Source organism: Aotus nancymaae, unplaced genomic scaffold (assembly GCF_030222135.1).
Source record: "Aotus nancymaae isolate 86718 unplaced genomic scaffold, 86718_ANA_hifiasm-v0.15.2.pri h1tg000003l, whole genome shotgun sequence".
NCBI classification, from domain to species: domain Eukaryota; kingdom Metazoa; phylum Chordata; class Mammalia; order Primates; family Aotidae; genus Aotus; species Aotus nancymaae.
Genome location: NW_026988414.1, coordinates 21,875,545 through 21,891,766, shown reverse-complemented (window position 1 = coordinate 21,891,766; position 16,222 = coordinate 21,875,545). Strand labels below are relative to the sequence as shown.

Here is a 16,222-nt window from a genome sequence, read left to right as displayed (position 1 = left end):
TGGGAAGGAGGTGAGAGAGAACCACCAGGAAAGGATATGAGCAGGACCTTTGGAATTTTTAAAGGGACCCTGTCTTCTCTGCCGTATTTCTGTCTCAGGGATGATGTGAGGAAAAAACAAAAGCGGGCATTGGGGGCGGGGGTGGTAATGGACGTGAGTCTCCACTGACACCTTGTAGTCAAGGAAGGCCCTATTCTTTCATAAGGAAAAGTGGAAATCCTCTGTTTACTTAAGGGCCATTAACATGTTTTCATATTAAAATACCAAATGATCTGCCATGACTCCAGAGAGACTCATCTAAATAAAAGGAAGCTGTTTCCTTACAAATTGAGTCACAAATGAAAAATATTTGGGGAGTGCCATAGAAACAAATGCATTGTCTTCCTGAAATGTGGAAAATGAATTCTGTAGCATTGATTTGTGTGAAAACAATATTCTTCCCAGTGTTCTACCTAGAATGTTGAAATGGAGATATTAAGATGGATGATAGATAGATAGGATAAATAGATTGCTAGAGAGCTAGATTAGATAGATAGATGATAGATAGATTGATTGATTGATTAGACAGATAGATGAGGATAAATATTCTTAGGATGGAAGAGGAGTCAGATAATCACGTCTCAGACAGATCTGGAATTCCAGGCAGCAGGAACTAATAGGGTGGTCTCTTCAGAGTTTGTGGGGGAAGAATTCACCCCCAATTAGTTTTTATTCTTTGAGTCACTCCTCTCAAGACAAAGCTATCTGGGCAAGAGTTCAGTTGGCCTGGCTTAGATATATATCCACTCCTTGGCCAGGAATGTAAGCCCTCTGATCAGTGGTTTCACCAAATCTACAAGGAACCCCAGAGAGACTTTTTCCCAGTAGAGGAGCTGGATGTTGTTCCTGAAAGGAAAGGGCAGAGGGACCCTGGGTAGGTTTTCAGCTGCCTGCTGCCTTAGCCCCTGCCCCACACTGACTTCTGAACCACGTTTGATCAGTGTTCTGTTCCCGCCACATAACTGAAACCAAGATCATGGGTGAGTTCTATATCATTAAGTCTTATTTATAGGAGCGATCAGATCACTGCTCTGCAAGGCTGGAAAGGTGTTTAAAATGTATACCTAGCTGTGTCTTGGCTCTTTCTGATATAATTCAGCTGGCAAAGGCTCTGGCTAGAAGCCAGATGGACACAAATAGCGCACCAAAGAGATGCTAAGATATGGGTGATTATAATTGTGCAAGGAGAAGAAACTTCCCTGCTGAGACTTTGGATGTGGCAGGGATTGGGGAGTAGAGCAGGGCAAAGCACAGTTCCAGCCAACCCCATTTACAAGCATTGATTTGCAGTGATGAATTCGCAACCTTGCAATTGCTCATTATTTTTCTTCTGCTGCTGAGTCATGGATACAACTCTAAGCTCTGATTAGCTGTGGCCCCCAATTCTCAGCATAATTCTAAGAACATTTATTCAAATTCAACAGTATGTGGTAAGTGTCTTGTATTAATTAGGATTCCATGTGGATGCAAGGAACAGAGACCCACAATAACAGTGGCTTAAATAAGATGTTTATTTCTCCCTCCAATAAAAATCCACAGGTATGCAGTTTTATAAACATCCAAAGACATGCAGTTAACAGCTGTTTGGTGGCTGTGCTCTGTGAATTCCTTAGGGACCCAGACCTGTTCCAGTTTAACACTAAAGATTGATGCTTATGGACGGTGACCAAGATGGCAGTTAGTGCCCTGCCTGCATACATGTGCATTTCAGGCAAAGGAGAAAGAAAGAACTGGAGAAGAAAGGGCTAAGGAAGATTCTAGAAGCTGACATACAGTACTTTCACATACATACCTTTGGCCAGAGCATGTGGCTACAAAGGATGCTGAGAAACGTGGCCTTTATTCTGTGTGGCCATATGCCCAGCAGCCCAGCCACAGGAATGACATTGCTTTGAAAGAAAGGGAGGATGGAAATTGAGCAACTTAGCAGTTCACTTGTGCTGAATTCATAAAGATGCGAGCAGCTTTCCTCTCTTCCGAACAGTAAACACTTCTCCTGAGGTTCTTGTTTAGGCAGGTTGGCCAGACAGGCACCCCACTTGACTGCTCAACTATGAAGTTGCAGTTCCGGAGAAGAGAACAGGTCTGAATTAAGCACCTTCAGCCGATCGGTCAGCACCTCCTTTTATTCTGGGAGTAGTTACTGAGATTCAAACCCATGTCAAATTGAGTGGCAATGTGTTTGGCTATAGGGTAGGGTGTAACCCTACTCTATGTCCCTCCATAGTGAGGAATTCCCTAAAGGCTCAGCCCAGCGTCAGGAATATGCTGGTCTTGCTTACAGCTTTTGCAGAAATGTTCATAGGATCCTGAGGATTTTGTGAACACTTACTTACTGCTTCTCTTGCCTCCTCTTTTAGTTGGTGCTGAGTTCGTTGCGTGAAGGGTCCCAGAAGTCCTCTTGCCCCTTGGTCTTTCCACTCCTTTCCTTTTCTGCTCTCTCTACCACCTCCTATTACTGGACCTGTTTGTATCTGTACTCCACCATGGAAAATAAGTTCTGTTTGCCCTGGATCTTCCTATTTCCCAGAGTGGAGCCCTTACAATTCATGATGTTTACTAAACTTGATCTTGCACTTCCAAGGGCTAGAACTCAGAAAATGAAAGCTATAGGGAGGGAAATGTTGTTTAAATCTGGGAGTGGGCATTCTGATGGGCCTAAGTGTCCGAAGAGGGATTGGGTTGCCATGGGAGGTGATGAGCTCCCCATGTGTGGAGAAGTTCAAGCAGATACGAAATAATAGTTGGGTGGAGGACAGTTCAGGGACCTCATGATTCTGGAGAGCAATTAAGTTAAATGACTTCTACTCCCAGTGTTACCTTCTGTGCTTCTGTGAGCATGAAAACTATATTTTGTGTTGCAATGTGCATTCTTGAGGGAATGAGGGTAAAAGGGCAAGTGGTCATGGCAGGTTGCAAGGGTAGTGACAAAGAGTCCTGGTTCCCCAGCCAGACCACTGGGGTCCAAATTTTGGCTGTACGTCATCTCTGCAACCCTGGGCAAGTCAGTGCTCTTCCTGTGTATCCATTCATCTGTGTCATGGGAGTTGCAGATTTTCTTCCTTTTTTTTTTTTGTTTTTTTTTTGAGATAGAGTCTCGCTCTGTAGCCCAGGTTGAAGTGCAGTGGCACGATCTCAGCTCACTGCAACCTCCGCCTCCCGGGTCCTGGTTCAAGCAATTCTCCTACCTCAGCCTCCCAAGTAGCTGGGATTATAGGCATGAGCCACCATGCCCAGCTAATTTTTGTATTTTTTAGTAGAGATGGGGTTTCACCATGTTGGCCAGTCTGGTGTTGAACTCCTGACCTCATGATCCACCCGCCTCGGCCTCCCAAAGTGCTGGGATTACAGGCGTGAGCCACCGCGCCCGGCCAGGAGTTGCAGATGTTCTTACTTCATGGGATATTGTGAAGATTAAGTACTGTAATGTATGTAAAACACTCATAGCAGTTCCAAGCACACAGTAAGCACTCAAGAATCCTAATCCTTATTATTATTATTGCATACATTACTGTATCTAGCGAAAACAATATTAGAATAGTTAGTATTATATTAATTATTATGATCATGGATGGAGAAGGAAAATGAAGCCCACCTAAGTTGGTAGGCAAGACCCTCTCCAAACGGTAAAACGATTAAAAACCAAGTTGTATCTGTCTGTGCTCCTTTGGATTCAACTGACCAACACCCAGGCAAAGGGAAAATATACTGACTTTTTATTTTTTATTTTTTTGAGATGGAGTCTCACACTGTCGCCCAGGCTGGAGTGCAATGGTACAATCTTGGCTCACTGCAACTTCCGCCTCCTAGGTTCAAGCTATTCTCCTGCCTTAGCCTCCCAAGTAGCTGAGATTACAGGCACCGGGCCCCATGCCCAGCTAATTTTTGTATATTTAGAAGAGACAGGGTTTCACCATGTTAACTAGGCTGGTCTCAAACTCCTGACCTCAAGTGATCTGCCTGCCTTGGCCTCCCAATGTATTGGCTTTTGTAAGTAAGAAGGGCAGAGGAGTAGCCGAGGATCTGGGAAGCAGGAACTGGAGACTGAATGGCACAGTGTCGCCATCAGCCAGTATGCTCTGTCTTCCCCTCTCTTTGTTTGGGCCTTGCAGGAAGGCAGTTTCTCAGCAGAGCCATGAAGGCCAGTATTTTAGAGCCAGGCAAGCAGAGCAGGAGAGCATGAGTGAGCCACTGGGAGTGGGGACAGGAACGGCGAGAACCCTTCTGAGGCACTGTGCTGAGCTATGAAGCCGGAGGGCAGAGCAGGCTGTGACCCGAAAAGGCCACGCAAGGCCACACGCTTCTGAGTGACAGATAGTAGGGACATATGAGATGCTGGGCCTCGGCCCACACTGTCTCCTCTGCCTGGCTTGTTTTCTCCTCTTCCACCTGGTGAATGTACCCTTCAAGGCCCAGTTAATGCATCATTTACTTTGTCAAGTTTTTCTCACCACCTTGTATCAGTTGAAAATTGCATTCATCTATGATCACAACAGAGGGTTTAGCCCATAACAAGCAATCTGGAGCCGGACATTCCAGAGGTGGAGTAGTCCTTCCATCGTGCCCTCTGGGACCCAGGCCATGTCTCCCTTTCCACACACTCAGACATACCATTGTCCCTGTGGACACAGGATGCCTGCTGTGCCTATAGCATCATATCCCTTGTAGTAGGCACAATAATGAACCCCCAGAGATGTCCCCACGCTAAGCCTCAGAACCTGTGAATATGGTAGGTTCCATGGCAAAGGGGAATTAAAATTACAGATGGAATTAAGGTTTCCAAACAGCTGACCTTAAAATAGGGAGATCAGTATCCTGGATTATCTGGTTGCGCTTTGTATAACCACCAGATCCTTAAAAGTGGAAGAGGCAGGCAGGAGAAGTTGGAAGGAGGGGTGGCTACAAGGAAGGTAGAAAGATGCAACAGTGCTGACTTTGAAGATGGAGGAAGGCAGCCACGAGGCACGGAACATGAGTGACCTCAGGGAGCTGAAAAAGGCAAGGAAATGGATTCTCCCCTAGAGCCTGCAGAAGAGAACATGATGCTGCCGGCTGCCAGCACCTTGATTCTAGCCTGGCGACCCCCATGTCAGACTTCTGAGGTACAGAAATGTAAGATAATAAATTTCTATTGTTTTAAGCCACTACATTTGTGGCAGTTGTCACAGCAGGAATTGGAAACGAATATATCTCTCAGCACCAGCTCCCTGTACCTGGCAGGAAGGAGGGAAAAGGCAGTTGCCACTTAAACCAATGCTTCTTTCTTTTTTTTCTTTCTTTTTTTTTTTTTTTTTTTTTGAGACAGGATCTTGCTCTGTCACCCAGATTGGAGTACAGTGCTATGATCATCACTCACTGCAGTCTTGACCTCCTGGGCTCAAGTGATCTTCCCACCTTAGCCTCCAGAGTAGCTAGAAGTAAGGGTGCATGTCACCATGCCCTGCTAATTTTTTATTATCTGTAGAGATGGGGTCTCGTCTTGCCATGTTGCCTAGGCTGGTCTTGTCCTCCTGGGCTCAAGGAATCCTCTAGCCTCAGTCTCCCAAAGAGCTGGGATTGCAGGCATGAGCCACCGCACCTAGCTCTTCCTTCCCCTTTAAAGGAGTTGTCTGGAAGTCCCTTCTGATCACTTTTACTTACATCTCATTGGCCAGACTGTCCCGTGGCCAGCTTTATCTTCAGTGGAAACTGGGATACATACTTTTTTCAGCTGGGCACATTGCCATCCCCAACCAAGTAAGGATTCTGTGTGTTAGTTTGGAAGAATGGGAGCACTGATATTGAGAAGACCACTTAGCATCCCCACCATACACTCCCAGGCACAACCGACTATTCTACAGCAGCTGCTCTTTCCTCTATTACTGCTCTTTTTGGTTTTTATTGTAATTTATGTGTTCACATGGCTGTTCTCATTACTTGACCAAGAAGTCTCATGAGCAGACACTGTGTCTGATTTATTTCTCCATCTCCAGTGCTCAGCATCATGCCTGATACAGAGAAGGTGTTTGCATGAAGTTAGATGGATGAATGTCTAAATAAACTTTGAAATAAGAGAATGATCGACGCACTTCCCAGAGTGAGAGGTCCTTTATATTTTCCTATGAGGATGATCTATTGGGGTTAGGTAGATTTTATAAGACCATTTGGCCATGATTGCAACCTCATCTCCAGTAAATTAAACCTACACAGCTGCAGTGTGTCACCTTTTCTTACAGCTTATTACAGTTTGCTTTTTGCTCAGAAGGAACTGAACAAGCAGGTTAGAGGCTGTTATGTGCACCTGCCACAGCCTACGGATCCTCGATTAACCTTGCGTATAATTTACACTTCCTGCCCATTCTTTATTTTTAGCACAGCAGTATCTATTTGGCTCTTCCAGAGAAGACTGCATTAGATTTCAGTCATGAAACTACAGAACAGTGGCATTTGCAGCCTGGCGGGGATGACTGTTGTTAACCCCATGACACTCTGTTCCTTGGGAAGCTCCTTTGCCCCAGGACTCAGGTTTTCCTGAGAAAGATAGCAGCCTGGACTCACCATACCCTCAGAGCCTGGCCCAAGGCCACATGTGCATTTGTAGAAAAATCTGCTATTGGATCTGACATGAACTCTCCGTTTCCTTCATTCATTCCCTTTGGGTTGAAACTCAGTTGTTGTTATCACAAAGGTTTCATTTCGTTCCTTTTTTTCCTCTCTCCCTCTCTTGCCGTTCCTTCTCGGTTACACAGTATCATGACCCAAATCTTTAGCACCTGAACTATATAGCTGAGAACCTTGAAACCTATAGGGCCAGGGCACACTGTGGAGACCGGCCAGCCAGTGGACATCAGGTCGTGGAGAAATCTTAACCACTTGGGGTTGCTTCACCAGAAGAAGTGAGTTACTGAGAGACAGACATTTTCGGTTTTAGTCAGCCATATTTAACACGATCTTGTTTGTTTTAGAATCCCCTGTAGTGCCTAGCTCAGGGTCCATCCAAAAAAGCTCAGTAAATGTTGGTTTTGAATTTAAATCGATGTTGGGGTGTCCCCATCTAGCCCCTTCACTAGACACATGGGAAGCGGAGGCCCTGGTCCTCTTCCATGCCACAGCCTGTGAGATGCTGCCTTCTCAGCAAAAGGCTTCAGGAGGCATTTTGAAAAGGGAATTTATCATTTTCATTCTGGTTAGATAGGTAATAAATGAATATTTTAAATTGGGAAAGTATTAAAAATTGTTTTTTAAAAATGAAATCACCTATAATTCCATTACTCAGAGACAACTATCACTGACATTTTTCTGTTTCTTTGGTCTTAATCTCCCTGTTTCCCTCCAGATTTCTCAGAGAATGGAGGATTAGGGAAGGGAGGAGTGGGTGCCTTATGTTCTTTCTAATTCTTTAGCTTCAGAGACATGTAAATACATATAACACACATATAAATATATGTGTATATATATTATATAATTGGCATATATATTATTGGGATATATATTGCTAGGATATACATACATAATTATGTAATGTATATACACTTATATTTGACCCGTACCAGTTCATTATTACCACAGTAATCTATATAACACTCCTTCAAATTCAGTGGCTTAAACCCAAAGTCATTTATTCTTGCCCACACTTCTGTGAGTAGGCTGGGTGTTTGCTGATCTAAGCTGGGCTTAGCTGAGTGGCTGTAATTTCAGGTGCATCTGAACTATATAGCTGAGAGCCCTGAAACTGATTGGGCCAGGGCACACTACGCCTATCTGTGAGTTGGCCTCAGGTCTATTCCATGTGTGTTCTTTCTGAGGTCCAGGCTGAAGGGGCAGCAGCTGCCCTTCTCTTGGCACGGGAAGGGGTGCAAGAGGACAAGCCTAACTGGACAAGCACTTCTCAGGTCCCTGCTTGTGTCTTATCTATTCACATCCCATTGGCTAAAACAGGTCACATGGCTGCCGCCAGTGTCAAGGGACTGGGAAGTGTATCCCATCCACCATGAACCTAGAGCAAATCACATGGTCAAGATCGACATCAGTGGCATGGGGGAGCATATACTCTTCCCATGGAAGTAAGGGAATATTTTTGAGAATAATGTAAACTTTTTTTTTTTTTTTTTTTTGAGATAGAGTCTCGCTCTGTTGCCCAGGCTGAAGTACAGTCACGCAATCTCCGCTCACTGCAACGTCTGCCTCCTGGGTTCAAGCGATTCTCTTGCCTCAGCCTCCAGAGTAGTTGGGATTACAGGTGTGCACCACCATGCCCAGTTAATTTTTGTATTTTTAGTAGAAACGGGCTTTCACCATGTTGGTCAGGCTGGTCTCAAACCCCTAACCTTAGGTATCCACCTGCCTCGGCCTTCCAAAGTGCTGGGATTACAGGCATGAGCCATCACAACCAGCCCAAGAATAATATAATCTACTGAACACCCTAAGTGTCTGCTAAAGTACTCTGTTCTTGGAGATTTAAATCAAATCTGCTCAGGCCAGGTATGGTGGCTCACGCCTATAGTCACACCTCAAATGAATGAATGAATGAAATCAGCTCAGAGTCCACCTGGCTTGTAGTATCATCCAGTCTACACAGGGAACCTCTAGTCCAAAGCTCCTATATCCATTGAATTAATGCAGTTTATGGATAATTTGACTGTTTCATGTGTTGTTCCTATTTCACACTCATATCTCTTTACTTACTCCCCCCAAAATAAATTATACAGATGTGTGTAGAAGATTTTGCTGGACATCTGGAACAACAAAGAAGTTTTGTATCTCTATGTTCGTATCTCTGGATTAGTCAGCCCCTCTCCTATAAATTCTCTTTGCCTCAGCCCACACACAGCCTCTTAAGTCAAAGCTTGCTGAAGAATTCACCCTGGTCTCCAAAATTCTGAAAGTCTTATCTCGGCTGAGCCACACTTTTATGTAACTTAGTTCAGCTTTTTAAATTCATTCAACGTAGGTATATTGATCATTTTTGCCCTCCATCTAAGGAATTTATATTCTAATAGGGGAAATTAATAATTTATGTTACTATTTGAGGCCAGAAAATTCTTTGTTGTAGGGTGCTGTCCAGTGCATTATGGGATGTTGAGCAGCATCCCTGGCCTCTACCCACTAGATGCCAGTAACACCAGTCCCACCCCCTTGAGTTTTGGACAGCCAAAATATCTCTAGACATTGCCAAATATCCCCTGGGGGACAAGATCACCTCAGTTGAGAGCCACTGCTCTAATATGTGGTAGACTTGATAAGACCTCTGATAAAATAATGTGCTAAGAAATGTTCAGAGGGGAGTCATGTTATTTCCTGGCAGTGAAATCTCTGAAAGCCTCATGGCAGGTGGCATCTGAGCTGAGACTTCAAGAATGGTTATGAGTTTGAGTTGAGTTTTCTAGAGGAGAAATAACATGGGGTACATGTGGGCAAATAAGAGTGGCTCTATTTGACTAACATATAAAGTGAAATAGGCATGTTGGTAGAGTGGAGCTGATAGGTACCGGGAGGATAGATGCCATGGGGACTTATAAGCTGTAGGACTTCTACGTTTACCCTGAGTGAAATGACAAATATATCAGAGCTGTGTTCTTTTGGAGGGGATTCATTTGGATATAGGGTTTGCCTTCATAACCCAAAGTGATTGCTGCAAAGACTTACCCCTCCAGAGGTCATTTTTCTGACACCCAGGAAGGAAACGGAAAGGGCCTCTGAGGGGCACACTTGTTGCTAAATAAATTCATGCCTAGATCTTGGTGTCCCTTACCTTTCAGTAAATCCCACTCTGAACTCCTTATTTTAGGTCTAGGTCTAATGGACTTGTTTAGCCAGTTCCCAAGAGCAGATTAAAAGATGTAAAAAGACAGCCAGGCACGGTGGCTCAGTAATCTCAGCCCTTTGGGAGCCTGCAACGGGAGGATCACTTGAGCCAAGGGGTTTGAGACCCACCTGGGCAACATAGTTAAACCTCACTCTGTAAATAAAATTTAAAAATTAGCTGGGCATGGTGGTGTGTGCCTGTAGTCCCAGCTCCTTGGGAAGCTAAGGTGGGAGGATTGCTTGAGCCCAGGAGGTACAGGCTGCAGTGAGCTATAATCATACCACTACACTCCAGCCTGGGTGACAGAGTGAGACACTATCTCAAGAGGAAAAAAAGATGGAAAAGGAGGAAGGCAAGGGAGGGACTCGCATAGGCAAACACAGACTCAGCAGCAAAGCTTGTAGTACGACAGAGGGGAAAGAGACCAAAAGGAAAAATGAATGAATGAGTTATTAAATGAACAAACAAACAGATTCAGACCAAATAATTCAAGGGGCACAGCAGTCTAGAGTCTTAGCAAGAGAACATTTATCCCTTCATTATTCCTGAAGACATTGCTGCATATCAGTGTCATCCTACTGTGCCAACATATGCAATGTTTAACAATGTTGGGGATATGGGGAGCACTTTAGAACCCATGTGGTGAGAGTTTAGCATAATGGTTAGGAACAGGGTCTAGAGTCAGACCTCCTGGCTTGAATCCTTGCTTCAAGGCTCTGCGGCACTAAAGCCTGCTTTACCGGGTTACTTCACCTTGCCAAGCCCTACTGATCTCATTGGTAAAATGGGGATTCCCTACTCACAGGGTCATTGGGAAGTTTGGATAAAATAACCCACATGAATTCGTCGCTAAGTTCCTGGCACAGAATAAGTGCTCAGTAAACACTGGTGGTTATTATTATCATTTCACTGAAAGAATATGGCTGTTGAGACTTTCCCCAAATCATAGCTGCAGCTGCTGTTCTGGAATATTTCCAGAGTCTCCTGGCAGTGCTGAAATTTCCCTTTTACAAAATACATAGGATGGCTGTGAAAATTGAGGAAAGTTCCAGAAGGCAGGGGTAGTTGCATTCTGTCTTCATTTCCCCTCTTTTTGGCAGTAGAATCCAGGCCACAGAGAGAGAGGACAGCAGGCTCCAAAGGGTACTGGGGCCACCAGCTATTTCTTGGCAGCATACTTCCTTTAAGCAAGGATGGCCCTTTCCTTTTTTTTTTTTTTTTTCTTAAGACAGAGTTTTGCTCTTATTGCCCAGGCTGGAGTGCAATGGCGTGATCTCAGCTCACCATAACCTCCACTTCCCGGGTTCAAGCAATTCTACTGCCTCAGCCTCCCGAATAGCTGGGGCTATAGGCATGTGCCACCATGGCCAGCTAATTTTTTGTATTTTTAATAGAGACAGGGTTTCTCCATGTTGATCAGGCTGGTCTTGAACTCCCAACCTCGGGTGATCCACCCACCTTGGCCTCCCAATGTGCTGGGATTACAGGCATGAGCCACCACTTTTTGGCCAACCTGAGAAAGCAGTTATTCTGAGATGGCCAGGATAATATGAAGCTATTTTCCTTCTGATGTTACGTCCTCTGCTATGTGAATATAATCTCCCTCCAAATAAGAACGGTGTGCGTGCATCAGGTTGGCAGGGAGACATTGAAGCATATTGCATAGTAGTGGCTGTGAACCAGTGGAGGTAGTGCTGTGTTGATTTCCCTTGACCAATGTCTGCCCAGTGGCAGAGCTGGAAACACAGGATGCTGTGTAATGTAAAACCTTGGCCTGGCTCCTCAGCGTAATGTAAAACGGAGGCTGCCAGGAAGGTACAAATCGCCCAACAGGAAGGAGCTGCTCTCTTGCCCATGGATGGCAGGACAATAAAGTAACTTGTCCTTTGTTTGTGTGTTTTCCAGGCTGGAGCAAGAAATACAAACGCTAGAAAGTGAAGAGTCCCAGATATCTGCCAAAGAGCAAATCATCCTAGAGAAACTGAAGGAGACAGAAAAATCCTTCAAGGACTTTCAGAAGGTGAAGAAAACAAACATGATTTCTCTAAGTTATTTCTGTGGGGAAGTAAGGCCTAGCAAAATGGTGCCAGCTGGGAAACAGGCCAGTTGGCGTTGATGAGAAATCCAAGCCACGAACTCTATGAAATGAGGGGCAGATGTGTGAGGACCAGGGGCCATCCTGAAGCTGAGCATGGCATGTCTTTGGGTGTGGGACCATCTGGCCTGCTGCAAGGCATAGGGAAGGGTCATTAGATTACCCCACCCGCCTGCTGTCTGGATCTCCGATATGCCTCCTGCCTGAAAAGCCTTCTCTTGTTGGACTCTAGAATTCTAAAACCAATTCTGATTAAGCAGAATAAACATGCTCTTTGTGGCTTTAATTATAGTTTGTTTTTTGAGTCTTTTCATTATAAAAAGGCCAGAAACAACACCCTATGAAATGAACATGAATTCCAAATACAAAGAGTGTAAATACATGAAATTTTACTGTATATAAAAACAGATGATGCTGTGTATCAAAGAGTATAGTCCGTAAAACCAGCAGACTCTGAACAAACATCTCAGGACCTCCCTCCATTTTTTTTTTTTTTTTTTTTTTTTTTTTTTGAGATGGAGTTTTGCTCTTGTTTCCCAGGCTGGAGTGCAATGGCAAGATCTCAGCTCACTGCAACCTCCACCTCCCAGGTTCAAAGCAATTTTCCTGCCTCAGCCTCCCAAGTAGCTGGGATGACAGGTGCCTGCCATGCCTGGCTAATTTTTTTTGTATTTTTGGTAGAGACAGGGTTTCACCGTGTTGGCTAGGCTGGTCTCTAACTCCTGACCTCAGGTGATCCACCTGCCTTGGCCTCCCAAAGTGCTGGGATTACAGGTGTGAGCCACCGTTCCTGGCCCTCCCTCCATTTTATAAATCTTTCTGCAGTACCTGTAAGTGACAGAAAAGCAATCTAATGAAATCAGTTTAGGATGGGATTTTCTGATTTCATTCTCCAACATGACCAAGGATATTTGCTAGATAATTGAAATAAATCTCTATTGGGAGACATTTGGTAGAAATTGGGAATGGTAATTTTGGAATTCTAAACAAATTGTCCAGAAGAAAAGAGATCATTGCATTTTTCCAGCACAGTCAAATTCTGGGGCTGGGCATGGGAGAAAGGTGGGTTAAGTCTTTAAAGATGGGAAAAGATGGGATTATACGCCCACAGGAAGAGTAACGCTCTGCCTTGTTGTGTTTGTCCCCACAGGGTTTCTCCAGTGCAGATGGAGGTAAGTGCTCTCTGCCCCGACTGTAGATGAGTGTTTTTACCCTGGTCAGTTCAGGGGGTTTCATTAACAGGGTCTTAAGGAAGAGGTGCTGCGTTGATTTGTAAAGCATCAGAAGTAGCAGCGCTGGTTGCAGGCCACCGAGGAGGTCCCAATTCCACGCCTTCCCTGCCTCTCTTCTTCGGGAACTGTCTCTTGCCTCACTGTTTCTCATCTTACAAAATCGGCCTGGCTCTTCTACTTCCTTTTAGGTCCCAAAGGCTCACTGCTTGGACCTCTCTTGAAAAGTACCCAGCAAAGAAGAGTATCAACATCAGGACCAGGTCCCTTGTAGGAAAGAGCCCGTTTGTCCTGGTGGTTAGGGCCTCAGGCCGAAACACACGTGGAAGTTTAGGAAATTTGGGAAACATCTGGTGTTTAGAAAATATTTCTACAGCTGCTGTATTTTCTTTGCTTTCTCTCTCTCTTTCTCTCGGATCAGAGAACTGTAGTTTCTTCCGTAGAATCAGGGCTGGGCAAAACTCCTCCCTGTGCGGGATGGTTGGTTCAGAGCATACAAAGGTGGGAGCAAGGTCCTGGCTTCCTGGTGGTTAAGAACAGGTCTTTTACCTTCTCTCCCTTCCCTACCACTCCTCTTTCCTCTCCTCTCCTCTCCTTACCTGGAGGTGGGGATGAATTCGAGATTGTATACTTCTCACCCTTCACCTTGCTCCCTAACCTCAGCTGCAAACCCGTGATTCCTACTTTCATTTGTCCCTCAGCTAGACCTGCTTTAAAATAGAGAGACTTATTGGAAGGACCAGATATTGCCTGCTCGCCTGGCTCCTAGAAAGTCACACTCTAGGGCTGGATCTGGTGGCTCAGGCATGTAATCCCAGCACTTTGGGAGGCTGATGTGGGAGGATCCCTTGAGCCCAGAAGTTCAAGGCTACAGTGATCTATGGTCACGCCAGTGCACTCTGGCCTGGGTGACAGCGAGGTCTTGTATCAAAAACAAACAAACAAACAAGGTCAGCCTCTAGACTAGGAAGATGATCAGGCGCCAGAGTAAGAGTTGGTTTCGGTGTTTTCCCAGTGCCATATGGAAATATACGGGGAAAAGTTTAAAAATGTGTTTTTCTGGATTAGTCAAAGGTATTTGCATGAAGGATAGTTCTGACTTTGCCCCTGTAAAACCAAAAAAAAAAAAAAGGACTGTGATTTTTTTGCCCCCTAGCAAGTAAAAGGCAGGAGACCTGGATTTTGTCTCCCCAGTTGGTCTTTAGGAAGGTACTAAATTAAACTCCATGTTCTGAGTGCATGTAGGCAGAGGCCAACTCAGGTCCAAGCCAGCAAGCACTCCAGGAAAAGCGGGACCTACAATAGTTCTAGGAACTCTCTATGGTGTGGCCAAGTTAGGATACTTGTTCTCTGCTTTGCGGGTGGGGCACGGATTGAGGAAGTGGCGTTGGGGAATTGTGGGTACAGCATGGGGAAGATGGCAGGCTTCACTGAGTCTGGGAAGACCTGAGACATGCCACACAATTAGCAATAATACAGAGCATGTCAGGCTGGGATGCAGTGTGGGACACTGACCCACAGTCATGTACCCACAGAGCGCGTGTTGCCCTTTTATGCTTTCACTTCTTTTTTCCCTTCCCTTCTCAAATCAGAAGTTTCCCTAGACATCCCTCTGATAACTAGGAAAAGGAACAAGCCTGTATGTCATGTTCCTGAGAAGTCTGTGTGGGGCATGGAGACCTGTCATACTCTATGACTTGTTAACAAGCAAAAATGCAGCCGCGTCACAAACCCTCACCACCTCTTTCATTTTTACCTCAGACTTCTTTCATTTTCTTCTGCATTGCTTCCCATTATTTTCACCCATCCACCTAAGCCGTTCATAGAGGTGGTAAGAAACCTAATCATAACTGAAAAGAGCCTGCAGGGAAAATTGCCCTCACACTCTGTCCTCCAGGATGGGTGAGATCAGGCTTATGAGGATGCAAAAGTGTTAGGATACCACTTCTTGGGAAATGGGCCAGGGAGGAATTTCCGTGGTCTTACCTGTCACCCTGGATTATAGTTCCTGCCATCTGTGGTTATCGCCAACCCTGGGTGACTTCTTTATCTATCACACCACATCTATTAGCAAAGAAGTTTGAAGGAGGGAACACGTGTATCCCAGAATGTGATTGATGTGTAAGCCACACTGTGGTGACATCCCAGTTGAGGGACTTTGGGATGTCTCTTTATATTCTCGTTCTCCAGTTTCAAAGGACCCAAGTTGCCAAGACCCTCTTAGAATCAACCAACTTGCTACAAAAAACTGACAAATTATTATTATAGAACAATGATGCCTTAAGAAACACAGTTAATTTCTGATGCATGTAGACTGCAGAATCCAGGTCCAGTTAGGATTATATAACCATACGGACACTGCAGATAAGCAGCAAAAGCATCCCAACTTACGATGTGCCGTGAGATAGCTGCTGGTGTCTGTGTGTGTAATGACTCCATCTCAGGTACCCTAACTGTGTCCCCCTATGCATGGCAGAGGAAATAGAGGTACAGTACTCCTGGATCACCAGTGGCTTTTGATTACATGATAGCCTGAGCAATGAAGAGCAACTTTATTCTACTCTTGAGTAGAATCTCCTGGTCATATATATTCTGATGTCCCCTCTCCTCCCCGCCAATGCACACTGTTGTTGCATAGCAGAACCCTCATCTATTGGATGGGCTGTTTTCACTGTCTTAGGCATAATGCCTTATACATCTATAAATTGCATATCGTATATCTCTGGTGCTAATTCTGTTCTTTACCCACTGGGAAGGGGGCTGATGTAAAACTCTTGGCCAGAACAGGCAAAGGAAAATGTCTGCCCTGGGTCTATCACAGTCCTTGCTGTAAGATAACTAATCTTCTTAGGTTCCCATCCCATACCAGTCTGTGGCGGCTTAGAGCCTTTCCCACATCAAAACCTTCATACCAATTATTGACAAACCTCAATCTTCAGTTGCCTATAAGTTATGTGTTGTTTGTTTGTTTATTTATTTATTTACTGAGATGGAGTTTTGCTCTTGTTACCCAGGCTGGAGTGCAGTGGCGCGATCTCAGCTCACCGCACCTCCATCTCCTAGGTTCAAGTGATT

The 16,222-nt window shown here is 44.9% G+C and overlaps 1 protein-coding gene across 4 annotated transcripts in view; it reads left to right on the top strand.

The window, feature by feature from the left end:
- Window positions 1–16,222, top strand: part of PALM2AKAP2 (PALM2 and AKAP2 fusion) — a 658,794-nt gene that overhangs the window by 416,381 nt on the left and 226,191 nt on the right. For all 4 annotated transcript variants that reach the window (XM_064379031.1, XM_012439051.3, XM_064379027.1 and 1 more), the window contains 2 exons: window positions 11,729–11,843; window positions 13,069–13,090. In XM_064379031.1, the coding sequence (XP_064235101.1) occupies window positions 11,729–11,843; window positions 13,069–13,090 (137 nt within the window). The remainder of the gene's footprint in view (window positions 1–11,728; window positions 11,844–13,068; window positions 13,091–16,222) is intronic.